Source organism: Sebastes fasciatus, chromosome 1 (genome assembly GCF_043250625.1).
Source record: "Sebastes fasciatus isolate fSebFas1 chromosome 1, fSebFas1.pri, whole genome shotgun sequence".
In the NCBI taxonomy this organism is placed as follows: domain Eukaryota; kingdom Metazoa; phylum Chordata; class Actinopteri; order Perciformes; family Sebastidae; genus Sebastes; species Sebastes fasciatus.
Window position 1 is genome coordinate 31,137,587 of NC_133795.1, and position 27,841 is coordinate 31,165,427.

At 39.4% G+C, this 27,841-nt stretch overlaps 2 protein-coding genes across 3 annotated transcripts in view; one reads left to right on the forward strand and one right to left on the reverse strand.

The window, feature by feature from the left end:
* The window catches only part of col2a1b (collagen, type II, alpha 1b), a 56,632-nt gene extending 28,837 nt beyond the window's left edge, over positions 1-27,795 (reverse strand). Inside the window, exons 1-22 of one of the 2 annotated variants that reach the window (XM_074642739.1) lie at positions 27,418-27,795; positions 23,646-23,855; positions 22,147-22,163; positions 21,600-21,632; positions 20,651-20,683; positions 20,353-20,406; positions 18,215-18,316; positions 17,350-17,427; positions 15,228-15,272; positions 13,304-13,357; positions 11,771-11,824; positions 10,686-10,739; positions 9,290-9,343; positions 9,140-9,193; positions 8,322-8,366; positions 8,152-8,205; positions 6,641-6,685; positions 6,400-6,453; positions 2,129-2,227; positions 1,811-1,855; positions 537-635; positions 287-340 (exon numbers count right to left, since the gene is read on the reverse strand). In XM_074642739.1, coding sequence (XP_074498840.1) covers positions 287-340; positions 537-635; positions 1,811-1,855; positions 2,129-2,227; positions 6,400-6,453; positions 6,641-6,685; positions 8,152-8,205; positions 8,322-8,366; positions 9,140-9,193; positions 9,290-9,343; positions 10,686-10,739; positions 11,771-11,824; positions 13,304-13,357; positions 15,228-15,272; positions 17,350-17,427; positions 18,215-18,316; positions 20,353-20,406; positions 20,651-20,683; positions 21,600-21,632; positions 22,147-22,163; positions 23,646-23,855; positions 27,418-27,508 — 1,428 coding nt within the window. In that variant the 5' untranslated portion in view covers positions 27,509-27,795. The remainder of the gene's footprint in view (positions 1-286; positions 341-536; positions 636-1,810; positions 1,856-2,128; positions 2,228-6,399; positions 6,454-6,640; positions 6,686-8,151; positions 8,206-8,321; positions 8,367-9,139; positions 9,194-9,289; positions 9,344-10,685; positions 10,740-11,770; positions 11,825-13,303; positions 13,358-15,227; positions 15,273-17,349; positions 17,428-18,214; positions 18,317-20,352; positions 20,407-20,650; positions 20,684-21,599; positions 21,633-22,146; positions 22,164-23,645; positions 23,856-27,417) is intronic. The other variant, XM_074642745.1, reaches the window with a different exon arrangement.
* The window catches only part of LOC141772274 (leucine-rich repeat-containing protein 3-like), an 81,406-nt gene that overhangs the window by 36,447 nt on the left and 17,118 nt on the right, over positions 1-27,841 (forward strand). The gene's annotated exons all lie outside the window — the stretch shown is intronic.

Genomic DNA, 27,841 nt, shown 5'->3' on the forward strand with positions numbered 1-27,841 from the left:
ATCAGATTATTACAGGAAGAAAGAAAGACTTTATGTGAGGAAACTCTACTTTGGGTTTATATGTTTTGCATTTCTCAGACTACATGAGAAACCCTCAGAAGTACTGAGTCCATCCAGATCATTTCATTTGAAGTATTATAATCTGCTAATTTCAAACATACTTATCTTACAAGTTTGCTATCCACACTTATTATTTGGCTAGATACTGTGGAGTCGGTAGATATCAATGTTTCGATTTCGAATAATCAGGGAATACACAAACAAAAGACAACAAAATAAAACTCACAAATTCTCCTTTGGGTCCAGCTTCTCCCTTGAACCCTGGGATACCTGGGTCTCCCTAAACAATAACAGATAGACAGACAGAGAAAGAGAAAGCAGCAGGTTGGTATCATTGTTTTCTGAGCCATGTTATTATTTGGAATATGTAATAAGCAGCAAAGATAAATTGAAAACTGGCACTAAAATTGGACATAAAGTGTTTCCACACAACTCCAATGAATCTCTGGTTAGTGAATGATTCGCTGAGTACATACAGATGTTCCTTTGGGCCCGAGAGGTCCAGTTGCTCCCTGAGGCCCGGGAGGCCCGCGAGGTCCAGGGAAACCAGGAGCACCAGCGATACCAGGAGCACCCTACAGAGGAAGAGACATGACGTCACTCAACCATCCATCAATCCATCCATCCAATGTCCAATACATTACCACAGTGATTTTACTGTAAGAGAATAATTATGTCAGTGTAACTTTCATAATTAATTCTCATGTGCTCTGTGTAAATAAGAAGACATTGACCCATTGTTTGTGAACTGGTATAAATTCTGCACTAAGTATAAAAGCATCAGTGACAACAGTGGCTACAACTGCGATGTTTAACTCAAACTGACTGTGTTGTGCATTGAAGAAGAGGCTCGTCTCAAGTATTCAAGATGTGACAGAAGCTCAAAGGGATTTTGTGCTGTTCATAATGTAACGTAATGTAAATTCATGAGCCTGGTTGATAGCTCAGGGCTTTTGCCCTTTTCTGAGCATGGCCCATGCCTGGCCAGTTGAGAAGGTTTTTTTTTTTTTCTTATAACAAAATAAAATAAAATGAAATATGGATGAAATGAAAAACAAAAACAAAAAATGGATAAAATAAATAAATAAATGAAAAATAAAGATAGAAAAAATAAAAAATAATAAAAAATTAAAAATAAAGAAAACTTTAAAATAGCCAACATAACTGGGCAAGATCAATATCATGTGCCTTCATTTGTTCGTAAAAGTCTTGATATTGATTTTGGGACAATGCTTTCTGACTAACAGCTGAGCCAAACGAGCTGAGCGGGCTAAAAATATCTCCCGTTGTCAAGTCGTATCATAGGTCTGTCCTATTTCCTGGAGCAGTGAACAACGGTTCCATTGCACAAGCAACTTATAGGATGCTAATGCTTGTTCCAGGTATTAGTAAACCCCCAGGTGTTACCAGGAAAACGGCCTGTGAAAAACTATCGATTTTGATTGCAAAACGCATGGAAATATAAATAAATGGTCTTATTTTTTTCTTTGGCAAATGACCATGGTATAAGTGAGATAATGCCCTTCAAGTTGTCCATAATCACTTAAGATGTAATAGTCCTGGCCTTCTACCTTTTAAATGCAAATGTAACAGACATGCATATAGGCATACTATAGATCGGTTCTGAAATTGAGTGTATGAGAAAACATCACCTGCGCCTCCAGCCTACTGGACAATAGTTAAACAGGGAAATACACAGTAAGTGGTTGTCAGTTTGAAATGCAGACAGAAAAAGAGTTGTTAAACTTACAGCTGATCCTTTGGATCCAGGGATACCATCAGTACCAGGGTTACCCTGAAGATAGAAAGAGACAAAGCAAGTGAATGCACCGCAATAATCATAACTGGCCGTGATTCAGTTATTGATCTGGGAGTGATCAGTCTGATCAATGTTATAAATATGTTGTTATTAACAGCCTTTCTACAGTTCAGTTCATTTATCACGTGAAAAAAATAATAGTAGTTGCCTCAAAATTGAGTATCATGAAATTCTCCTCAGTAACTACGTAATGCTTCGCTATAGTTAATATAATACTTCTTTTAAATACATGTTTATATCATCACGTACAGAAGCGCCAGAAGGTCCGGATGATCCAGGAGTCCCAGATTCTCCACGAGGTCCCTGACCACCCTCAGGTCCACGAGCACCAGTAGGACCAGCTTCTCCCTGGTTAGCAAAAGAGAGGAAAGAAGAGATGACATTACATGAATATGTAAGCAAAGATCTTGGGATGTTTCAGTACATATAATAATTGGTAATCAGATAAAATAAAACAAACAAATCCAACAGAAAACAAGCTACAAACCAAGAGCTTGAACTGAATTTACATTTTTTTTTTTAAATCAAATGGTCTCAAGCATGCAATAAAGGGAAGACTTAATAGGTTAAAGCACATATACACAATCCTAAAAGTAGAAATACACAAAGATATTGCAAATGTGCATTTCAAGTGACCAGTGTTGCTCAAAAATAGTTTAAAGTGTTTAAAATTTAAGGTAGAAAACAGCAAAAACAATTGAAAACCACTACTGTATAAATGTGTGAAATGTGAAAGAGGAACTCATCTGATAAGATTAATGAAATAAAAAGAAAACAGAAAGTATGAAAGAGGTTTCTTAACATACATGTAACATTAGCTGCAACTGTGCAGAGTCAGAAGAGTATAAATAGAATAAAATATGAAAATGTTTTCTGAGTAAGATGTAGGATCTACCTTATAATGGCAAAATACTTTAACAGTGACAAGACATAAATAACAGCACAGCAATCTAATGTGGAAGGACATTTACTCAAGTACTGTACTTAAGTACAATTCTGAGATCCTTGTACTTTACTTGAGAATTTTAATTTGAAGCCACTTTATACTTATACTGCACTACATTTATCTGACAGTTGCAGTTACTTTGCAAATGAAGATTTTATACAAACACAAGGCATTGTTGTTATACAGGAAATTAAGCTGATGGAGAGTATATAACATGAGTCAAATTATCTCTATCGCGGTTGGCTACAATATTAAAATGGTGCTTCCATATTAATGCATCAATAATAATAATAACAATATTTCAATATTAAATAAAAATGGTACCCTGACAGAGCCCACTTTGTCTGTATAGTGAGTAGATTACACTTTAAGTACTTTTGCTGATAATACGTACTTTTACTTAAGTAAGGTTTTGAATACAGGACTTTTACTTGTAACATTAAGTAAGTATTTTTAAATTGTGGTATTTCTACTTTTACTGCAGTGAAAGATCTGTTTTGCCACTTCCTTTTTTTGTAGCTAGCTTTAACTCTATATACACATTTATATTTAACTACCGCTACACGTGCTCATATAGCATTTCACAAGCAAGCCAGCCCGTCCATCAGGACGGTTTAGCTAAATTGAGGGGAAATAATCATGTTTCCTGCTGAGACCACGACTCCGTTCACCACTCTTACATTAGCTATCTACCTGAAATGCCATGTACATGTACAGTAAATCATGATTGGATGTCTGTTGACTCTGTTTTGCTGGAGTTTGTGTGCTTCTGGCTGCAGATTATACTTCGGGGTGTTTGCTTCTGCTGCTGGTTGTTAAAATCTGATCTTATGTGGCTGTCTTCTACCTATATGAAGTACTATTTGGAATTAATAGTGAATTTATTCCTTGTGGTTGCTGAGCTCATTTTTCTTTCGACTTGTTGTGTTGTGTTTGAGTATTAGTATGAGTGCTGTGGGCTGAATGGTTTGTAGCATGTTAACTCCTTGTTGCTGTTGTTTTGGGGACTTAAACATAACGCCACTGTTGTCTTGCTGCACACAGCTTTATTCACATAATTATTTCCCTGTGATGACAGTGGCTTAACAGGAAACACACATGGCTTTTGTCGCATAAACATTTTCCTCACACACTTCATATTCAGCTTAACAACAGAGACATATTTCAACTCTAATGTTTAAAGTGTTTTATGTGACATCTTGCTTTGTTATTCTTCATATACTAATTAGGCCTACATCTGAATTGTCCTGTTCTATGGTTTATGAATGGCATCATTGCCGACCTTAAACCTATATGTATTTTCATTTGCTGCTTTTCATAATAAGAAATTCGCTGTTACTTGAACTTAAGTGAATAATTATCTTCTTCTTAGTCTGCTGATAAATTTAGGTCCATCTCAGTTCACTAAGTATTGTACTGGTCAGGGTTCAACGTTAATGTATTTTTTCACTTGCCTGACTCAGTTTTTACTTGCCCCTAAACAAATTGTTTTATTTTTTAGTGTTTATCAAATAACAACAAAGACTAAAGTTAATTGTCATGTTTTATCCGCATTGCTCTCGAACTTGTAGAAAACTGCGCAATACATAGTGTGACTTTTGCCCAAATCCGCGCTTGCGCTTCAGCTCATAAACTTTGTCTTTATCTGCCGCCATTCTCTTGAGTCACCGATCGGTATTGCACACGTACAACTCTCAACAGAGATGAGAAGGAAGCGAGATGGCTAAATCCTTAGCTACTTCCATCATCAGCTCTGAAAAAAAGATGTGTCTAATCGTTTTTTACCACTTGCCCAATCAGGCAAGTGAGTTATAGATTTACTAGCCCAACAGGGCATTTTACTTGCCTCAGGCAAGCGGGCAAGCTTTATTGTTGAGCCCTGCTGATGAAGTCAGAGCATAGATGCCAAATATATAAACTGTGTATGTACATTATTCGTATAATAATTCTGTGAATGGGCTGACTAAAACTAATTGATAAATTGGATATTATCTGGATGAATTAGAGAAAAAAACTGAAAACGAACCGTTGTCCGGAAACACATTTTTGGAGTTTAATGGAGTTTAACATTTAAATAAACAAAATAATCTATTGTCTGCCTTTTCAATGTTGTTTAAAGTGTGCTATCCAAAGCCAGGTGCATAATGTTGTGCAGACCTTCTGGTTCAGTATTGAAATAAGACTTATCTAACCTACAGTATGGACACTAGCCAGAGGTCTTACCACACAGGTGCTTTTCAGCTTTTTCAGCATGTTGGTGAATTGAATTCCTTTGTTATTGCTGCAGCTTTGTAGCTTCACAGACTCAATAGTATGACATAATAGAGGGTTTGTGAAAAATGGTGATGTTGTGAATTTTTCTTTTCCCAAAAGCCCACTTTCAAGGCCAATATTTTACTAGCTCTTAAACTAAAGTGAAAAGTGGAACAAAGAGAGGAACATCTACATCTGCCAGTTTTATGGAAAGTTGTGGAAGAAATTCTCAGCATTTTAGAGGCGGTAGTTTGGCTTTTATAAATAATACAATGTCAAAACTGAACTGGAGCTGGGTACAAGTTGCCTTGCTTGGTTAGATCTTTTCAGTTCAGGAGCACGGTTTATAGTCAGTTGAGGTTCAGATAAGTGTGTTGTTTTTTGTCTAGCTGGCTTTTTATTGTGTTAGTCTTGGGTCCTTTTTACTGCAAAGCCTTGCTCATAATGCTCAGAGAGGAAAAAGAAGAAAACGAGGCTTCTTTTCATGAGCTCTCAGGCTCCTGAAGGTACAGCACCATAACGAAATATGAGATTTTTAACATTCCTCACCATGGGACACTTCCTCCAATACTACAAAGTCACACAAAGACACACATTCACACACAGACTCGCCTGCAGACAAACACAAAGTGTTTATAGTTGTAAGTTGATACAATACATAAACACACACAGACGCCGCATTTTTTCACATCTTGAGTCTAGCTCGCCTTGATTACTTCAAGGGAAACTCCTGGATTTTGTAAAGAGATACTTTGTAATTCCTAAAAGATTTCCCAAACTATCAAGGGGCTTGAAGAAAGCAAACCAGCAGCACTGGGCCCTGGAGCACAGAGCTGAGTCTGTCTGCCATGCAGGGGGAATAAATCAGATGCAAAGCAGAGAGAGAAAAGACAGTAAGAGCGAGTAAGAGAGGGAGAATAACACTTTAAAACCCCCTCCTCCATAATTTTCCACACAGATGGAGGCTTAAAGCACTTTTCAATGCGGAGCAGCCTTCTCCGATTTCACTTAAGCATTTCAACTTGTCCCCACAAAATCCTCCCTGAGCTGCGAGCTGCCATTTTCTGAGATATCAACCTTTTTAATTTGATTCAAGAAAGTCTTTTTCTAACTACACAGAATTCACACACACTCGCACACAACTTTGTTTTTGTACCAGAGAAATAAATCCAAAGTAAGTGGGCGGAAGTTCAATTGTGCTGGTTAGTTTTCTCATAGAAAGGAAGGGACAGACAGTTACTTACTCTCATTCACAGAATAAACTCAACAAAGGTGAAGATGAAGAGGAAGTGGGGGTGCTTTTAGGTAACTTGAGACTTACCTTTGTACCAGGAGAGCCAGGGAAGCCTGGAGCTCCAGAGGGACCGACAGGGCCCTACAGAGAGAGAGAGAGACAGACTGTCAGCTCAGCTCAGCTATTAATAACTGACATCCAGGTGTACAGAGGGGGTTGTGTGTGGAGAAGTGGAGATGGATTTCATACACAGTATTTCTTACTAAATTCATGAAAATGAAAATAAAATGATGAAAATGAATTAAATGAGACCAAATATGATACTTACTGGGGGACCAGCAGGACCGGCTAAGCCATCATTTCCACGTGCTCCCTGAAATAAACAATACATTTTCAGTACATGGCATCAAAAACGTTGGTCCTAATGTTTTATTAATTACCTAAAATATTCAATCACGATTAATCGCAAATTAATCACACATTTTTTATCTGTTTAAATGTACCTTAAAGGGAGATTTGTCAAATATTTAACACTCTTATCAACATGGGAGTGGGCAAATATGCTTGCTTTAAGAAAATATATGTATATATTTATTATTGGAAATTAATTAACGACACAAAACAATGACAAATATTGTCCATAAACCCTCACAGGTACTGCATTTAGCATAAAATAATATGCTCAAATCATATCATGGCAAACTGCAACCCAACAGGCAACAGCAGCTGTCAGTGTGTCAGTGTGCTGACTTGACTATGACTTGCCTCAAACTGCATGTGATTATCATAAAGTGGGCATGTCTGTAAAGGGGAGACTCGTGGGTACCCATAAAACCCATTTTCATTCACATATCTTGAGGTCAGAGGTCAAGGGACCCCTTTAAACCATGGCCATGCCAGTTTTTCCTCGCCAAAATTTAGCGTAAGTTTGGAGCATTATTTAGTCTCTTTCACGACAAGCTAGTATGACATAGTTGGTACCAATAGATTTCTTTGGTTTTTCTAGTTTGACACCAGTATCTTCACTCTAGCTTTAAAACAGAGCCTGCTACAACCTAAAAGTTATTATCGTGCTAACTTTGACAGCCCTGTTAATTACTTATACAAAACTTTTCAATTCAGGAAACTGGTACAGGGTTGTGTAAAGGATTACACTGGACACATTGAGTTTATCTCCTCTGAATTACAGTGCAGTTATTAGCAAGTGTCAATTAACAAATAAAAGAACTCCTTTGAATTAGAGTACAGAGATGGGGACTTGGACTTTGGACTTGGACTCAAGTCGCACTTCAGTCACACCCACAGTGAGTTGAGACTTGACTTTGACTTACAAAAAATGACTTGTGAGCATCTCTGGGTTTGAGAGGCTAAAAGGTTAAATGACAGTAGATTATAAACTGTCATTAATTGGAGGCACAGTACGGTTGTACCCTGAGTGACGTTTATATCTATATCCATTTTTAGGGGCAAAATACATTTATTTGCTTTAGTTTTCATTGTGTGTGTTTTTCATATTGCATTGCAATTGGCTGTTTAAAGTGATCATATCTCAAACAACTATTCAATGCTGCATGCTAATAGATAAAATAGTAATTATATAGTAAATGCTTTGAATTCCTTAGATATAGCTATACTGTGTTCTGTGCAGACCGGATGGCGTGCAGCAGATGTTAGAACGTTCATTACAATCATGAGAGGCTTGAGACTTGTGAGCATCTCTGTAAAGAGTACAGAATATGCTGCCTGACTCTATTGTAGACACTAATAAAGCAAAATGAATCATGTAATCCATCTGTTGTGAATCAGATGATGAGTTTTTGATAAAAAGACGCCACTCACAGCAACTCCACTGGGTCCAGGACGTCCTCTCTCGCCAGGCAAACCACGGGGTCCCTGTGTAGGTGAGGGAGAGGAGGAGATCAATCACTTCATCATTATAACTGAATCTAGCTTTGTACATGTTTATTTTGTTTTCACATATTGTTGTTGTGACGTCCAGAATTACACACCATCGGTCCGGGGGCGCCGTTCTCTCCGGGAGCACCAGACTCACCCTAAAGACAGGAAGAAATACTTGGCTGTTAGCATTGGTAATCTTGGCAACAGCTACTCTTCCTGGAATCAATGACAATCTCATACCAATTGTTACTGATGTTGTATTTTGCTTAGAGATGCACCGATACTGATAAAGGATCGGATATCGGGCCGATACTGACTCAAATAGCTGGATCGGGTATCGTGACAATGGGACCGATCTTTTCAATTCAATTTTATGTTTATATACTATATACATTATATACTGTAATTTTAATTCTTGTGTAAGTTTTGACCAATTTGTTACTGCATTATAAAGGTTCACACTTGAATTGTAATTCCTGTTAATGTTGAAGATGTTTTATCAAGTTGCTGGTGCACGATCTTTATTATTAAAATAATGTATTATTTTAATGATAAAGAACAATTCAGTAACTAACTTTATATCTATTATATGTATTTGTATTTATTTGTTACATTTTGTTTTATAAAGTTAGGAAATCAATGTTTAAGTCAGGCCTGATGTTGTCAGACACATAAAAGAATGATCCCAGTCACTTCCACACAGTGAAGCATACATCTTATTAATTAAACACTGGTATAGGATCGGCACTCGGTATCGGATGATACCCAAAGCCCAGGTATTGCTATTGGTTTCGGGACTAAAAAAGTTGGCTTGGTGCATCCCTAATTTTGCTATCCTTTTTACTAGACACATAGAGACACACAAACAGTTAAGCAGTCCCTTAATTAACTGGAAAACAGAGCGTACACACAAAGAATAAAATCCTACCTTAGACCCAAGAGCTCCGGTCTCTCCCTTTACACCATCAAGACCTGAATAACCCTAAAAGAAAGAGCAGAAAGACGGTGCACAGTTAGGAAAACAATAAACAGACCTACATTTTCCTGGAAATCATTAATAGGCGACCAACACACTCACTCTGTGTCCCTTGATGCCAGGAAGGCCAGGAGTTCCTGGGAATCCACGAGCTCCCTGTGATGAAAGAGGATGCAGGAGATTAATATACAGGAGAGGGAAAGAATATGAAGCTAAGCGTATAAAATAATGTTGCTGTCAAGATTTCCTCCACTGAGTGGGAAGCAGATTACATCAGGATAGATTTCCCCCCTGATACATTAAACAAGTTTCAAAGCAGTTATTTCCATTAGCGGATCTATTGAAATGTACTTTCAATGTCCAGTTTTGGCTCCAACTGTAAATATTGGCCACATGGGATCTTCAGCCCAAAAAGGAAAAATGCTCTGATTCTCTGCTTGAGATGATAAATGATTCCATCTGTAACTTATAATGTAATGTAAATTAATTTACAGATATGAACTCTAATCACAATCTAGAAACACTCAGTCTATACAGTGATCCATCATTATTGTCAGTTATGGTGCTTTATTGTATAATCAATGTAATGTAAGTAAAAGTCCATTAGAGTATAAACGTTCAGATAAAAGATTGTGCTGATCCCCCAAATCAGACCCATTACCAGACTGGTTTCAGACCACCACAACACAATACAACCTTACAGTGTACCATGTGACAATGGTTCCAAACCTTTTCCCTCAGAAGACCCCTTTTCTATCATTGAGTAAACTGACGACCCCTAAGTGACCCATCTTTAATGTACTAGAGAAGCCAAAGACACATTTCCACTAAGGTGGTCAATAAAGTCAAAGTAAGTAAGTACGTAAGTGACATATTTTATGGATATTTCATATTATATTCAATGTATAACAATAACAGTACAGAATAACTGAGAAACTATACAATCAACCCAAATAGTGAACACAATAACTGCAGGAAGTTTGTGTAATATGAGCAATTTGAATGAATTTTGAGCAGATTATTTCCTGTGAATATTGCATCAGAGATGATTTTTCCTGTTATTTTCAGGGACTTTTAATACAATTATCTATATTGTGTGTGTGTATATATATAATTTTTTTTAAAAATCATGCAGGACGAGGCTGTTTAACAGAGAGGGAAGGCTCTGTGAATATAACTTGTGTTCAGGTCTTCACCGTGCCCTTATCCTGTGAGATTTGTTTAAAATGTATATTTTGAATAATAATCCAAACTTTAAAAATAACAATTCCATTTAGTTTTTTTCACAGAAATTAATGAAATGCTGAGATATATGCCAACTGTATATTTTAATAAAAAAGTTGTCGTACACTCCTTAAAATCAAGAAGGGCTCCCTGACCCCCGTGAAGCTTTGGCGACCCCTAGAGGGGGTCGGGACCCAGAGGTTGGAAACTAGTGCCATGTGAGACTCCTCATTACCAAAACGCTCAGTGCTTTAAAAACGAAAATAAATCTCACCTGAGGTCCAGAAGGTCCACGGTCTCCTCCTTTGCCAGGTTTGCCAGCCTCACCCTAAAACAGGAACGGAGAGGAAAAGCTGTGAGAACATTTCATTTAAAATGTGTGAATTCATAAATTTCATGTAAGTGCTCTTTTTTAAAATGTAAAATGTGGTCCTTTGTATTTAATTTAGTTGATGTGATGGTGAGAATGTGCACTCCTAGTGGACACATTGTGACATGTCATGTCTGCTGCCATCGTGTGGCTAAACGTAGGAATGACATGTTGATGTATGAGATCCTTGTGTCAGGTAAATAAGCAATATGTCAATGTGTTGAAGCATTTCAGGTGAAGCGTAACGCTGGCTGACTGAGGATCCCTTCTCAGTTTAAAAAGAGAAAGTAATGTGAGCTCCAATAAAAGATGTCAAAGATCCACTCATAGGCCTACTGTACAAATCAGTGAATATAAAGGTCTGAATGTAATGTCATAGTTACTGTGTTAGTTTAACCCACAATTACAAAGTCCATGGACTGTTAGTTTTTGATTGAAACCGTATATACTGCATAATGTATTGCACATTATTTAATCGTGTATTTTCTATGGTAGTATTGCAGTAATAGTACAAAACTAAAAAATATCAGACACTGTAGATATGGCTTTGAAAGACCAACTAGATGTTGAAAATTACATTCAGATACAAAATGATAGAACAGCAAGACAGAAAATTTACTATAGAGACACTGTGATTTATACTTTACAATAGTATCCTTAAAACGACCAACAAATAAGCAAAAATGAAAATGTGTTTTCATGTAAATATTATGTGTCTAAAGAAATGGGAAATTAATGCTCAGCATATTTCACCTCCAGTTTGATAATCATGACAGTAAAACAATATTTCTGTCTGTGGAGTCAGAAAAAGGACACGAGCATTTATTCCTCCGTCTTTTAGGTCTAATTTAGAGGATGTTCAGCGAAGATGATGTTTTATAGAATACACCCAGAATAGATGATATGAGAACAGTAACTTTGTATGAGCCTTGTCAGAGTTGCTGCTTAATGTATTTACAGTTTTATAAAGTTGTGACAGACACACTTACATCATCTCCAGGTTTTCCAGAAGATCCAGAGGGGCCGCGGGGACCCATGGGGCCCTGGATTAGTAAAGAGAAAAAACAAGCAAAGGTGAGACACAAGCTTCCATTCATAACCAACAGAGGGCAACATCACGTAGTTTAGACTTATAATTCTTAGCATGTGGTGTCTACTGACTTTACAACCAGCCCTGTGTTACACTCAGCACGCTGAGGCCATAATGTGTTTACTACTATTAATCAAAAACAGCTACTTCAGTTATGGCTCACATGAATAAAAATGACATTGACACAATCTTGCTGATCTTAAACATATTGAAATTTGTTTTCTAACTAATGTGGGCATCTGTTTGTATAAAAGCAAATACAAGTAATTACATTCATAGACAATAGTTCCATTCATAATGACGGTATTTTTCAATGAGATCAGAATCAGCAGGATTTATAGGAGAGATTAGGCCAAAAAGATCGAACAAATACTTTAACATCCTTATCCAAAGTCCTTAGTATGAAGTCCAGATGTTTCCATCTGTTTCTCTTTCTGCCTGACAGTTTCTTTCTCAGCTTTCTCGCTTAATGTGGGCTGACTATTTTTCTATCTAAATAACTTTTCTCTCTCTTTTTCTTTGCTATAATGTTGAATAAACACCGACCTGCAACAGTAATAAAGGCTATGTTATAATACCAAACTGATTTAGCTAATTAAAAAACATCTCGTTGGTAATTTTCTGCTCTTGTGATTTCAAAGGATGAAATAATCTCTGGTGTTCACAAACACTTCAACCCGTCTACAACAGTTACTGTCAAGTTATTTTCTGGAAGGAAGCTTGATTTTAATTGCACATAATGATGATAATGCTGAGGTTGCATATCTGAACTCCACGGGAGCAGATTAACGCAGCAGTGGGGAGACCCGGGCTGTGTTGTCGACCTGCTGAGGGAACGGGAAGGACAGGGGAGGGTGAAGTTAGGGGTGAGTAGGGGTAGAGAGGGGGTAGAGCTGGGGCAGCAAGGAGGGAGAAAACTAAAAGTAGGACTTGAAAGAAGAACAGAAAATAAAAACTAAAGAAAATTGGATTTGGTCCTCTGTCTGAGAGGAGTTATGTAAGGGGTGAGGAATCATCTGACAGAGCAGGAGAGGTACAACAATCACTGGAAGATGTCAGTGGGAAGATGAAAATGAAAATCATGAGAAAACTGCAGATCTGTTCCCCACAAAGAAGAGAGTAAATCAGCAGAAGGTCGGTTCAGGCTCGAGTTTGAGACGTGAGTGTCGACTTGAAGAGGGTTATAAATGTTGAAACTGAAGGAGCTGGCTGGTCAAATAGAGCAGGATATATAGAAGTTAGCGGTGAGCAATGAAAGGTTAGAAAGTGTTTGGAGACTTTATGGAAATGTAGTTTAGCGGCAGGGAGGTGACTGAAGTTTCCACATGAAGAAGAAAAGAAGGAGGAGAGGAAGTTTATAGGCTATAGAGCAAGTATTTATATGAACCATGAAGTGAGGACTGGAAGGACTGGTACGCTGTGGGATACTTACAGACTGTCCGGGCTCTCCAGCCTCTCCTGGGTTGCCTTGGAAACCTTGTGGGCCCTGGGATGTAGAAAGAAGAGAGGCTGTTTGATGAGAGGGAAACTTTTTATATGCAGTGCCTGAGAGGAGGCTAAATAATATTAATAAAAAGCAATTACTGTGAATGTACTACTGTGGATCTATTAAAGAATTAGCAGATAGACAGAAATTACCGGATATTTTGATAATCAAATGACCAGTTAAGTCATTTTTTAAAGCAAAAATACTAAAGTATTCACTGGCTCCAGCTTCTCGAATGAGATTTTTTTGCTGGTTTTCTTCATCGTCTATGATAGTAAATTGAATATCTTTGAGTTTTGTATTGTCGGTCGGACAAAATGAGCAATTTGAATATGTCAACTTGGGCTTTAGTAACCCATTTTATAGACCAAACAATCAATTAACCAATTAATAATTAATTAATCATAAATGACAGCCGTCACCACATCCACTGATAATAAAAATATATTGTTATTCAGGCTGTAAATCTTGTAACGACAACTGTGATTGTGTGACAACAGTTGTATAAAGGCTATATTACAGATTGGTTTTGTAGTAAATCTATTTAATTTGTAGCTAATTTAATAGCATATCTTAATTTACAGTTTAAAATGAATAGTTAGTTGAATCGCAATACACGGTAGAGCAAAATCAAGTATATATACACCTGCAGCAGTATCGAATAAAACTAACTACTTCTTTATAGTACTGTTCACAAGGGACTTTTCCAAGGACCCCCTCATAATCGTAACACCTATTAAGTATGATGCTTACTACCATTTGTACTCTTAGATGTCATAGGAACGATTTGTATTCTAAAACTTCATGTTAAGAAACCCGTTAAGATAAGATAAAATGAGATTATCCTTTAATAGTCTCACAGCGGGGGAATTTCCAAGCTATTGAATGTTAATCCCACTTATATACCTTTTAAACAGAGGGGGATTTTATTCAAATTGCATTTGGATTCAACCTGACAGGATTTATAGCCTACATTTCAAGTAATTGATCTTAAAAGCTTTCAGAAAATGAACAGTAGCAAGACTGGCATAGTCCTAATAAATCCAGATCCTTAAATGTATCAGTCTAAAGCTGACTTTCAGTGAGTGCTTCAACTTACAAATAATGAATTTATTGCTGTGTGGCCCAAAGCTAACATGGGTGGGAGGAAAGGACACACTATGCTTGTTTTATTGCTGCAAATGGTCCCCATCTGTAGATATGCACTTTTTAATGATACACTTTGAGGATCATTGCTGTATACTGTATCACTGTGACTGTTTGTCTACATCGTCATACTGCGGCTACTTCCCTACAACATCTACTCTGTTAGTCTGTTTGAATCCTGTCTAAAAGCAGTCAAAGGTGTTCAAGGAGAAAAATCTGCGTCTCCAAATGTCTGGCTCAGGGTGACTACAACATCAAGTCGAGGCATGTCAGCTGGCATTGCCTACAACTTAATAGCTTTACTCGGGAGGCTGGGAGGGCTCAAAGGGCTGCAGGTAGATCTTGGTTGTGGGTTGTAAGCCCAGTAGGCTCTGTGGAAGCTAAATTGTCAGGTGTTCTGTGTTGTGAGAGAGGAAAAAGCCCCGCAGCCTGCAGCTGTGAGACTGGAGTATTCTCCGTGTGCACAGGGCCGTGTGTAAACATTTATCTCTGACAGCCTGCGGTGTGCTCGCCTTGTTGGAGTTTTGCAAAGTCACTGGTCATTTTGGGGTCATTAATATTATTAAATACACTCAGGGTGAAGTAGACAATGTGGCGTATGTACACAGCATCAAGCACATTACTATTATGAGATTTAGCCTAGCCTGTCTGTGGGCGACCACAGGATCTGCTCTACAGGTGCACGCGGGTTGTGTGTTGTCTGGGGCATACAGGAGGTACTTACAGGTGATCCGGTGGGGCCAGGTGGTCCTCTGGGACCCATAGGGCCCTAAGGTGGAGACAAGAGACAAGAGACACAACATCAGGCTAACAACATATAAACACATCCTTCACCAATACACACTGTTTAAACTAACACATAAAACACTAGTGCACAGTTGTTTTTTACATTTTGCAGTTCTGAGAGTGGGAGTTGAGGAGAAAGGACGAGTTTTTGTCTACTTGAATTCTGTCAGAAGCTATAAAAACAATATCACCTGCTTAGCCCTGAAGCTACACCAAACTCAACGGCTCCACTTGTCAAATCCATAAATCGTTTGAAATTCCCCAGCTGCATTTGGACTTTCTCTTGCTCTCTATCATCTTCTTTTTTTACAGTCTACGCCCCCTCTGTCTCCTCTCAGCTCTTTTTTCCCACCTGTTGCGTGTTTCTACAGTTCAAAGGTCACCAGTGGCAGTGCTGTACTCTTAAGAGGAGTGTTTGAACTTTACATAGCTTTTTGCACTTTGACATTGAATGAAAAACAACATAAAACTGAACTGCTGCAGAAATATTTCCTCCCTAAATGTTAGATTTTAGGCATCAAAATAGGAGCTGAGATCTCTTCAACTATCTTCTCTCTGACTGATCCTTAATCTGCTCTCGGCTGGAGTCACACGCCAAAGTAATTTCTACTTCACGCTTCACTGCTCAGCAAGAGAAAACCACATTCTGTGGAGGTGATGAGCCAGATCTCCATAGCTTCTTCTCTCTTTCTCTCTGTCTGTCTCAATCCCACACTCTTACAATCAGCTGTTCAAGGAACGATAGGACTGTAAGAGTTCAATTCAAAGTTCTTAATTAAGTGAAAACACAACTTGATTCAGATTACTTGTGACAGCTTTTCCCTCTTGGATATAAACATATTCCTTTCAGTAGGCCTGCTTTTATAAACCCACATTTTGGAATCATGGTTATACTTAAAAAAGAAATCAATGATGGCAGCCAAAGAAAACGTCACAGTGCGGCACAGTGGTCCTCAGAAACGAATGAAAGTCACCTTTCAGTGGGTGTGGGAAGTCTTTAACCACAGCGGGCAGAAACCTATCAATGGAGCTCTATATCTTCTGGACTTTTGAGTGTGTGTTTGAGAGACATGCGTATGTGTGTGTGAGCATGCATTTCAGTGGGAGCGTTGTTTGAGTGTTTGGTATGTAGGAGTACGGATACAAGTAGGTGTATACGGGGTTATGAGCCTGACTTGTGATTAATCATCAGTCCAGTCTGTTCTTTCACCCCAGCAGGCCGGCAAACGCCAAAGTAAACGTGGGTTGGCTTCAAAAGGACGCAGTATTGTGGCGAGCTCTCAGACAGACATGTGGAAGGGCAGTCAGTAGGAGGGAAGCCACACAGACTGCTGTTTGCTGTTGGGAGCTGATCACCCCCCCTCTCCCTTCCTGGCTTCTCAAACCTCTGCTGGGCTGAGACTCTGCCAAGCTCTAAACCAAAATAGCTCCCAGTGTGCTCCCCGCTCCATCCCGGGCAGGCTGCCATGCCATACCCGACGGCAGCGGCGGCTTTTCATGGGCTTGAACTCTAATGATGATCAATGGCTGTTTCCTCAATTTATAAAAGGACCCCTCTGTACTCCGTGTGAGGCGTTTATTTTCCATCAGGACCCAGAACTTTGTAGTTTCTTTTCTTTTTCTTGACTTTTTAATCTCTTTTTCTTCCCAAACCCATTAACAAAGGAGGGGAGAAAAAAAACATAGGTGATGCTACAAATCGCTGGGATTATTCTTGAATTCCTCTCATCCTTGATGATTTAAAATCCTACATGGGTATCTCCTATCCTGGTGAAGAAGATGATGATGATGATGATGATGTCCACTTTGTAGTTTTCATGTTTGATAACCACGTGATGCTTTTCTGGTTCATGTAAGGAAGTTGCTCCAGGGAAGTGAAAGTGCAGAAGTTTCAAAGATGCTATAGGGCAGATGCTTTCCAACACAGATCTTTAACCCGGGTAATTTCTCCTCGCTCCTGACCCCTTCCAAGACTATAGCATCCAGGCAGATACATAAGCAGCCGACTGTAAAAAACAACAACATGGGAGTGGCAGCAGGTGTCATCATCGCTCGCTCACCATTGGTCCTTGCATCACACCCATCTGCGCGCCGCCAGCCTTCTCGTCAAAACCACCAGCCATCTGAGCAGCAAAGTTCTGGAAAAGGCAAAAGAAAAGAGAGCATTAATATTTTTATCAAGCCTGTTGTTTACATGCCTTTTATATGCATTTATCACATCTCAGTGAAATTAAGACCCTTAGGTCAAGATGTCACATTGACAGCAGGGTAAAGCATCTAGTTAGAATATATGAAAGGCCAAGAAGAAATACTTCAGATTGCACCAACTTTAAAAGTTTGGTTTAAGTTTCCATAATGCAAATTTGCAAAGTATTTTATCTCAGAAGCCAAATGTGCTGTCATTTATTTGCATCATTTTTAGTCTGGAGGATGCCGTGTCATTTTGGCAGAATCTGCTTTTATAGATTGTGAGCAGCAGAGCGTATTATGTGAATAATCCTAATGCAGACAGAGGAGAGACAGAGGGCATGTGAATAGTTTTCATCTCTCTCCTTCACAAAGAGTCTCCTTGTTTCCCCCAAAAAAGCTCCTTCCCTTCCCCTCCCCAAGTCTATCATACTACCTCCTGCCCTTCCACCTCCCCCCCCCTCCATCCACCTCGCCTCCCTCCTTTTCTCCTACAAAGAATGAGAGGCATTCGATCTATTCTCCCTCTCTGCATCTACTCGCCGTTGTCTTGCTGCCTCCTCCCAACGCCAGCCATTTCGCACATCTTTTGTGCTCTTGGCTCCATTTTCCCTTTCTCTCTGCTTATTCCACCCAGTCAAAGTGAACCCATTCTTGGCCTTGCATTAGTGTTCAACCTGTCAGCTCCTGCGTCTGCAGTGAATGCTAACCCACCCCTACTCGTCATGGGATACTTACTCCGCCGAGGCCAGGGGGTCCATTAGGTCCTGGAGGTCCAGGGGGGCCGGGGTTTCCGGGGGTGCCAGGCTCACCATCTCTGCCGCGGGGACCATGGGTTCCCTGAAATAGATAGATAATATTAAAAATAAATCAATGACTCATACCAAATAATCAATCAGATTCTTATTTGTAATCTGAAATTAGCAAATGATGCAAGCTCTGAATAATAAGTCAAATCTAAATAACATTTGGTCCATAAAATGTGAGAAAAGAGTAAGAAACAAAAAATTACAATGTAAAAAAGTCCATGTTGACATATTCAAATGTCTCGTTTTGTCCAACCAACAGTCCAAAACCAAAATATAATCAGTTTGTATCATAGAAAACAACAAAAAAAAAGCAAATATTCAGATTTCAGAAGCTGGAAACAGTTGATTTTGGGTGTTTTAACTTAAACAATGACTAAGATACTAGCTGGCTCATTTTCTGTTGATCGACTTATTCATGCTGTTCTCATACACCGTTCATAAGTATACCTACGAAAAGTAATGCACTGCAATTCGTATATATCCCACAAAACGAAGTTGTGTGTAATTCACATAAATGTCAACCAGGGAATGTAAAGAGCACAAACGCCACATAGGGAGGAGTTTGGGTAGATGGGTGGGTCAAAAAATAGCAGACTTTTGCTCTTTGTATCCCGTGTCATTTATTTGTCACGTAAGTTACGTATTAAATAACGCCACTTCCGGAGTTATTTTAAGCCAAACCACGATCTTTTCCTAAACCTAACTAAGTAGCTTTCTTGCCTAATCCTAAGGAAGTTGTTTCCTGTGAAGACAGAAGATTATTTTGAAAAGACTGTATACATATAACAAGCGGAAAATGGCAAGTGTTGCTGGACATTCACAGGAAAACAAACGAAAAAGGAGGAACAACTTTTCCGTAAGATATTATACAAACTGTTGGATGAGGATATGTTGACTTATTGATTAAACTACTAATATTTTTTGCTCTACTCAAATGTTCAGCTTAAATTTAAAAAAAAATTCTATGTGCAATGTGCTTTATGACAACTAAGACCATCAATTTTATATGAAATGCTAATGCAAGTTACATATCAATAAAAGTCATCCCGTTTTGATGCTGTATTAACTTTAAACACACCACTGACTTTCTAAGCATACATGAGCGCAGGAGAGTGTTAAATAATAATCATTGCAAGTCACCATTGATTAATTTCAGGCCTTTGTGCCAATATGTGAACTGAGTAGTAGTAGTACTTTGGATAAATCATTACACAATTGCTGGCAGACGACACAGAACAGAAACTGTCGACAGAAGCTTAATGCTCAGTTGAATCTTCTCCAAACGGTCTACACGAGTAAACCTGACTTCACCTGACTGGCTGGTGGCAAACAGAGATCCATCAGGACTGAAGTTTGTCTTTTTCAACTGAATCAAACCGGATATTTGAAGTTAAAAGGAAAACCTCAAAAAAGAGCTTTGCACCACCAAGATGCAGAGGTTGCACATAGATCATGCTGATGATTTATCAGACCCGATCAGACTACCTGGCATACCTCTGTGCATGTAGTGACAAATTACCCTGCAAGGGGATCCTGAGCAAGGAATGTGCTGAACACCTAACAGGCTGCTCAACCCTCTGCTCGCCAAAAACTCAATGCGACTTGTGCTCTAATCTGCATAAACAAGATAACTACGAGACATAAACTCCTCGCGCCTGCAGCCATTATCACATCTAAGTGTTGTTACATTAGTTCAGTGATCAAAGCCTGGCGAGTGCGGCGTCGTTGATTCCCTACACCGACTGACTCGAGGCCTCGGATTGAAGCAGAGGTTTACATTATGAGTCTCCGACAGTCCCACATCTGTTAAACAACCCAGATCTCAGCCGACCACACAGCCTAATGGAAACGACACATGACTAGTTAGACCGAGCTGCTCAATGAAAGGCTGCCATTCTGCAGACCTGTAGCAGATACCCCACCCATCCACCCACCTCGCCCCCCAAAGACCTACAGCTATCACATTCAATAGGACATACTGTACTTCTTAAAGGAGCAGAGCGAGGGGCTAGTTTCTGGTGTGAAAAGGACAAAAAGTGGGGAGTGAATTTTTTTTTTTAAACTGACCTTCTCTCCCTTATCTCCTCTTGATCCACGGTTTCCTTGCTCTCCTGGTGGGCCCTGGTGAACAGGAGACAGAGAAGTAGTGGTTAACTTCAGGTGTTATCTCATGTACATGTGAGGTGCAGAAACAGGAAACAGCTGTGAACTCTGCTACTGTTATGTCACATGAGACTTCCTGCCACTGCAACTGGCAATTAAATATAATACCTATACCAATAACTGTAAATGCAGTCTCTTTCTATCTTGAATTATCTTTACATAAAGCAAATTGTACAAGCATTCAAAGGAAATTGGTGCGTACCATTGGGCCACCTGGTCCTCTTGGTCCTACAACCTGGTCAAGCAAAGGAAAGAAAGTGTTATCTTTAATCTTTGAGGTCATGTGAATGTGGCATATACTGTATGAAGGCCTGTTGGAGCGCATGAACTCTTTAAATTTAGGCCCACTTCTAGCTAAAGCTGATCTTCACCAGATGTATTTGCACACGTGAGGTTTAGCTCTCTTTGCACACGGAGGGGAAACATTATCTTTCCTCCATCAGAGCAGGCTTGTTAATTGCTAATCTCTTCGGGCAAAGCATTATAAGGAACATACAATAAACAATGCCTTCCTATTTCCTGCCGTGGACTTGTATTCCCTCAGAGGGGTAAAACAGTTCCAGGTGCAGCAGCGCTGCAGCACCACTGGCCTTTTGGGGATCTTTATGGAGGATTGTATGGAGGCCTTATTGTACTTGGCTGTCCTCCTGACGAGTGGGCTCACAGACCTGCCTCCCCTCTCTCTCTCTGACTCAGCCTGCTTTCTCTCTTAGACTGGTGCTATTAATGCTAAGTTATATTATTAGTATTTATTTTATTACTGACAACTAGTCAGAGCGTACACACTTGTTGCATCAGTAATAATAATCTAATAATAATAATAACTACACTCACAGGGCCATTATACCTAAATGATACTTTCACTTCTAAGTCCATTTTGCTAATAGTACTGACATACGTTTTTACAAGACATTTTCGATGCAGGACTTTTATTTGTAATGGTGTATTTTTATATTGCTACTTTATTACTAAAGTGAAGGATCTGGATACTTCCTCCAACACTGGCTACCAGTAAGAGGTTGTAACTGTTTCATGTAAGGATGAAAGAGATCTCTACCTCAAATATGAAACTCCAAAACAATTTACAAATGAATATTTTCAAATGAAAAGATCGAGGAGTTGTATTTCAGTGCTGTGTGGTGTCAACTTACATCGGTAATGTCTCCGGGTTCACCTTTCTGACCCTGATGTTGAAAAGATAAAGCATAAAAACAGCGATTAGGATTAGAACTACAAAAAGATTTTTCAGTTATCTGACTTTTCTCACACACATTTTGTAGCTCTGCCCCTAAGAGACCGTTTCAAAAGCACATCCGAAATTTTGACCAGCAAAATGTTGAAAATAAGAATCCCCTACAGTTTCATTAGACACATAAATATGGCACACGGTGGTGAGGAGGAAATAACTGTCATCCATCTGGCAAAGCTCTTTCACATCAAAGTGTCATCTAAATCCATAAACTACAGGGAACTCCTGCAGCACTGATAGGAGTCTCGGATAGATACAGGTTTAATTGCAGGTGCTGGAGAGCTTCCTTTCACACACACACGCACACGCACACGCACACGCACACGCACACGTACACGCACACACACACACACACACACACACACACACACACACACACACACACACACACACACACACACACACACACACACACACACAGAGCATCTTAATATCCTACGGGGTCTCACCTTGGCTCCAGGTGATCCTGTTATGTGGTGAAGCGGGTTCGAGGGGAAAAACAGATCACAGTTAGCGAATCGATTACACACAAACAATCCATGAGGGTCACACAGTATTTCACTGAAACCCAGACAGTCTAGATGCGCCTAATTGTACTTTCCTAAATTAAACTACTTTCTAACGACCACCACCAAATCACATTTGTGGCACCCAAAGAGCCCATCAGGATTGAAAAAGTGTTGGTTGAATCACCATCTCAAGAGCTCAAAGCAGAAGCAAAGCGGCTGCAGGTAAAAGGGAAGCATGGTAGGAAGCAAAATAATGTGAATAGCCCATTTCAGAAGATTAAATCTGGTGTAGGCCATTGTTTTTTTCTATTTCAAAGCATTCTAATAAGCACTGTTAAGTAGCAATACTGATACATTATGAGTTTGCATATCTTTTAGGGCTGGATATCGTTGAGAATAGGTTTTTGATGTTATACGTTACCTACTTTTAACTACTGATACCAAAACAGTATGTTTTTTTGATACCTTACTTTGAGAGAAAAACAATGCTTTTCTACAAAACCCTATTTTCATTCAACAAAAGAAACCAAACTTCTCAAAAGTTAAATGTTAAAAGGCATTTGCTTCTATAAAATAGACTAAAATCATCAAAATATAGATTTAAATCAAGAACTATCAAATCACAAGATAAGTAAACAAAATTATGAATCTGACAGATGTTCAATGCCACTAGACAGATGTTTGATAGTCAGTGGAATCAACACATTTCCGTCAGTGTAAAAGAAAGCATTGAGGTTCGATAGCCAGCCCTATTGTAAGGTGGTTGATAACCTAAAATGATGCTGTACGTGTTACATACTTCTCACTATGCACTTAATTTTGCCTTTTAATGAAAGATAAGTATTTTATAAAGCATTTTAATCAACAAGCATGCATTGCAAAACAGTGACACTTCTGATTTCACGTGTGCTCCTCAACTGGCCGTGTTTATATTTTCCATAGCTGACCTTGTTTATCAGGAGAAAACGGCCGTTTTAAATGTGGTGAATAGCTCCTTCAGTAGAGTGTCACAGTATTTTCTTGCCATCAGATCTGCAGAAGTCCTCAGAGAGGATATAGTGTAGAAATGTGAGGCCGTGTCTGCTTGACTGAGGTATTTCCTTAATGACTCCCACATGTTTTCATGATACTCTGGGAAGGAGAGAGTATTCAAACAAGATGGGGCCAAGGTGAGCCAGCTATGGAAAAATGGCATTGAGGTAGCATTTCACTGAAATCTGCTCAGATGTGTCACTGATTATTTCTCAGCATTTGTTTGCTTTGGGGATAGAAAACGGTATTCAAATCCAAGGTTGACATATAGTCAGATTTAATCCATTAAAGAGTTAAATGGTCAACCTTTGATTAATACCAAGTTGTGTCATTTTCTCCCCAGAATAAACAACATGATCTCGTAGAGTAATTTATTTATGAGAGGTGTGAGATAAATAAATTACGACCAATGGGTGGAGACAGGTCAGCTGCGCAGATGGGGCAACACTCTCCGAATGGGATTTCAGGTTTGGGGCAGTCTTTTAGATCTTCGCAGACAATTTCATCACACAGGACGGTTCCAGTGTCGCACACACAGATGCGACAAGGCTGTGGTTTCCACACGTCCTTGTCGCTATAGCGCTGTCCGTCTTGTATACAGCTAAAAACGTCCTCCTCTGATGCCCGAGCAGGTGGGTGGTGGGAGGAAAGAGGAGATTATACATCAGGTATGAAAAGCAGTCACTGCAATGTGTTACTCATAAACAACAACAACCATAGACCTTTTCAAACTTGACAACATAAACACTCTAAATGGCCCCTTTGTTTTTCCTGTTGCAATGTGGGTTAATGCAGTTGTTGACAGGAAGTAAACTTGGACCAAAGCTGTTGCCCTAGCAACAGAATGGAAATAAAAAGGTCTATTGTATTTACTGTTAGTCATAGCATGTCTTAAGATATAAAGCAATGTAAATATTGTGTTGTTTAGGTGTTAATCACATATGCAGTGCGTCAACAGGTACTCCAAAATGTTATTGCAAAAAACATGTTGGAAAGCTTAAACCTAAATAAAAAAAATCATCCCAAAACATCTTGATCATAATTTAATCAAACATTTCATTGAGCTGGTTTGGATTAAATGTTTTGTTCAGTGGCAAAAAGGGGACTTGAAATGTGATCATCTACTTATTTATCAAGGATGACAAACCTATTAAAGACTATTTTCTTTTACTGTCAACACAATTTCTACAAATAAAGAAATCCTCTGGGGTGTCACAGTCTACATTAATGCTTCAGCTAACAATCATTTTCATAATCTCTGCCAATCTGGTAATCATGTTGTGTATAAAATATCAATAATTATAGTAAACAAATGCCTTTTATAATATCACAGCTCAAGATGACAGTCCAAAACCCAAAGATATTCAGTTTATAAGCATCAAATCACCACATTTGATGACTAAAACAACGAATCAATTATCAAAATGGTTGCTGATTAATGTTTCGTTGATTGACTAATGGATCATTCGACTAATCGTTGAAACTCTTGTCTGCATAAACCGCAACATCCCACAGTTTGAATCCAGCTGTTGCACCTTTATTGCCTTTATGTCACCACCTCTCTACCATCCACATGTTCTGTCAGCCTCTCGACTATACATTATCTAATAAAGACTAAAATCTCTCAAAAGTCATCTTAAAAAAACAAAATAATTCTTGTGCCATCATTCCATTTATCAATAACCAGCACTGAGTCCAGCAACCTCTCAAGCAGCCGCCGGGTGGCAGTGTGATATCACAGAATCACAGCTGAGTCAGACCTGCAGGAAACCTCCAATAACTTCAGAGGAGCTGGAGACCATGTGCCTAAATTCCTCCACAAGTTAAATATAGGGCTCGTTTACATTGCGGGAGACACCCTCAACAGACTTTGCATTCAGTAAATGAAACATGTTTGGATTTTTTTTTTCAGACCACAGCTTGGCAAAGAGAGCCTACTGTAGCTGAACGTGATGGAGGTGGGGCATGTTTCAATACAGGTACTGTACTTGCTCTAAATGATACCACTCAAGAGAATTCAACAATGAACTCAGTAATTAGCCATATCCCTGTTAACTTTTCCAGTCTGACAGCTTCCTAAAAAGTCAACAGAAGGCCAAAGAGTTGCTCAAAGAAACGCTCTGATTGGAGCCACTGAACCTGCACCGAGGGGTGAAAGTGGTCGACCCACCAAAAGAAAAGCCTCAGGGTTCAGACTGCACAGAGTGTGAGAGGAAAAGGAGCAAGTACAGTAGCTATATTTACTTTTGAGCTCTGCTTAAGTCTAGGTAACCTGACGGACCTCAGCAGCAATGAATGAGGTCTTTCTGGAAAAGGGACAGAGTGGGCAATTCACAAACGATTGCCTTGTATAAACATGGGGCACATTTTTAAACCCCATCTGGAAGCCATAGCTGTGTCAGATGCCAATTCAAACATGCCGGAGGGCGAAAAAAAAGTCAGCTTTCCTGCACATACCTTGCAGGGTTGACATTTAGTTTTACGTGCCTGCATGCACTGTCAAAAGACTGCACCTGTCCTTTCATTGGCTCAAATATGAAAGATTCTCCTGATATTGGGGTACAAGGGTTCCTCTGTATTCTGCAGGGCTGATAGAAAAGCTGGCTTTTCGTCACTGAGGATAATTTGTAAGTCTCCTCTCCTATGCGTTTGGCAGCCATACTGTTTTCCAGAGGAGTAAAATGAACAATGAAAATTGCAAAGTGAACCCAGGTGGTGCACATTGAGGACAGTAGAGTCAACTCTGTTTTCACTGTATTTAGTAACTTTGAAGCCCTCGATCTGATTAGATTTATAGGCTCCTCACATCAGTGGCCACAAAATAGCGAGTTAAAGAACTGACCCCTGTCCCTTCTGAGTGGTTTGTGGCCAGTGAGCCTGCAGTGCTGAGGTCACAATCAGACCTCTTCACCACTTTAGATACATTTCTGCCTCCATTTAACACTGTGGAAAGAGGGGCCTTATATCTCTTAAAGGGTAACCTGAGATTTGCAATTACTTTGGGTATTTTTCCCCCTTTTTTATATTTTTCTTCTCATAAAATACACCTATTCTTTGCATTAAAAGCTTGACTTTTTGTATTGTGAGAATAAAGTCCCTTATTATTTTTCCAGTCACCTATCCTTTTGCACCTTGGCACTTGTCTCTCTCTGGGCTGACTGTCACAGCTTATGGATAATCTTTTGCGCAGATGGAAATACTGAAATCATATGGAACATTATTTCTGGCTCCATTCTGCTGGCATACCTTCATTCTCCAATGTCCCTTGCGGATGCTAAAACCAATAATGGTGAGGAACAATCCCACTACAGAGACAGTAGAAAGTCTGCAGGTAGGAAGGATAAAATCAGGTCTATTGGATTCTTAATGGAGAGAGTTTTAAAGCAATTGCTTTAAAAAACCCTCCTTATTATTGAAATGTCAGGTTATTAGTCCACCTTTCTGCTCCAACAAGCCAGGATTTGCCTGGATGCCCTTTGACAGCAGAGGAATGTGAAAATTTTTCACCAAAGGCCCTTGAGCCTGACCACCTTTCACTTTCTGCCCATCCCCTCCCCCTCCACTCTCCTCCTCTATATTAAGTGAATCTGCAGCTAAAAGGAGAGCCTGTCAAGGCCTCTAAAACACCCACAGGTGTCTGGCAGCTTTAAACCTAAGAAAGTGGGAGGTAACATATTGGGCTCCACCGTAAGGGGATCGAAATCTGATTTTCCCTTTCCAGAAGGTAAACTTCAACGACAATAAATAACTAATGCAACAACAAATTAATTAAAATAACTCCACTGGAGCGAGATAAACAGACAGCTCCTGTTCTGTGCGTAAACTCTCCACATCTCTCCATCCGTTGCATCACTTTTACGCACGTCCACAACTCCTGATATACTGAGTTTTATCACACCTTGCAGGTACAGTAAGATCAGCTCAGAGGATACACAACTATCATCAGTCAGATCACTTTTCACGCACCAGAGTATCCAAAACAATCACGAGCTTTTCTGTGCGTAAAAAGGTGCGATGGAATAAACCAAATCACTCCAAGCACCAACACACGCACTAAAGCTCAGGTGCAGCTGCGCTTCAAGATAAACCCGCTGCAGAAGAAGAAGAATATGCACCTTATGACAACTTTTTTTCTTCATAATATATAGCTCTTTTGAGAGAAATAAAACGTTCACTTACGGTCGTCCTCTTGACATCTTACAACGGCTAATAGACAGACTTGGCTTGCTACAAGGAGCAGTACAGTCCTGGAATCCATAAAGCTGAACATGTCTAAATATTAGACATGCAGGGCCCAGAGAGGGAGAAAAGATATCGGAAGGTTTCTCTCAGTATTTAGTGTGTGTGTCCCCAAATTACGACATTCACAGTTCCCAAAAAAACAAATGAGAGGGAATCCAGCAGGACCAGGAACCTGCAGCAGAAAATCAGCACCGACCGCTTCGGGCCAGAAGCTGTAGTTTTATGTCCCCGTTGCCTTCAATGAATCTTCGTTTATTCCCAAATATCAGGCCGGCCCCTTCTTACCCCCTGTCAGGCTGAAACCTGAGCTCAGTCTCCCTCCCTTTCTGTCTCCCACCTTCCATTATCCCAGTCCCAGACC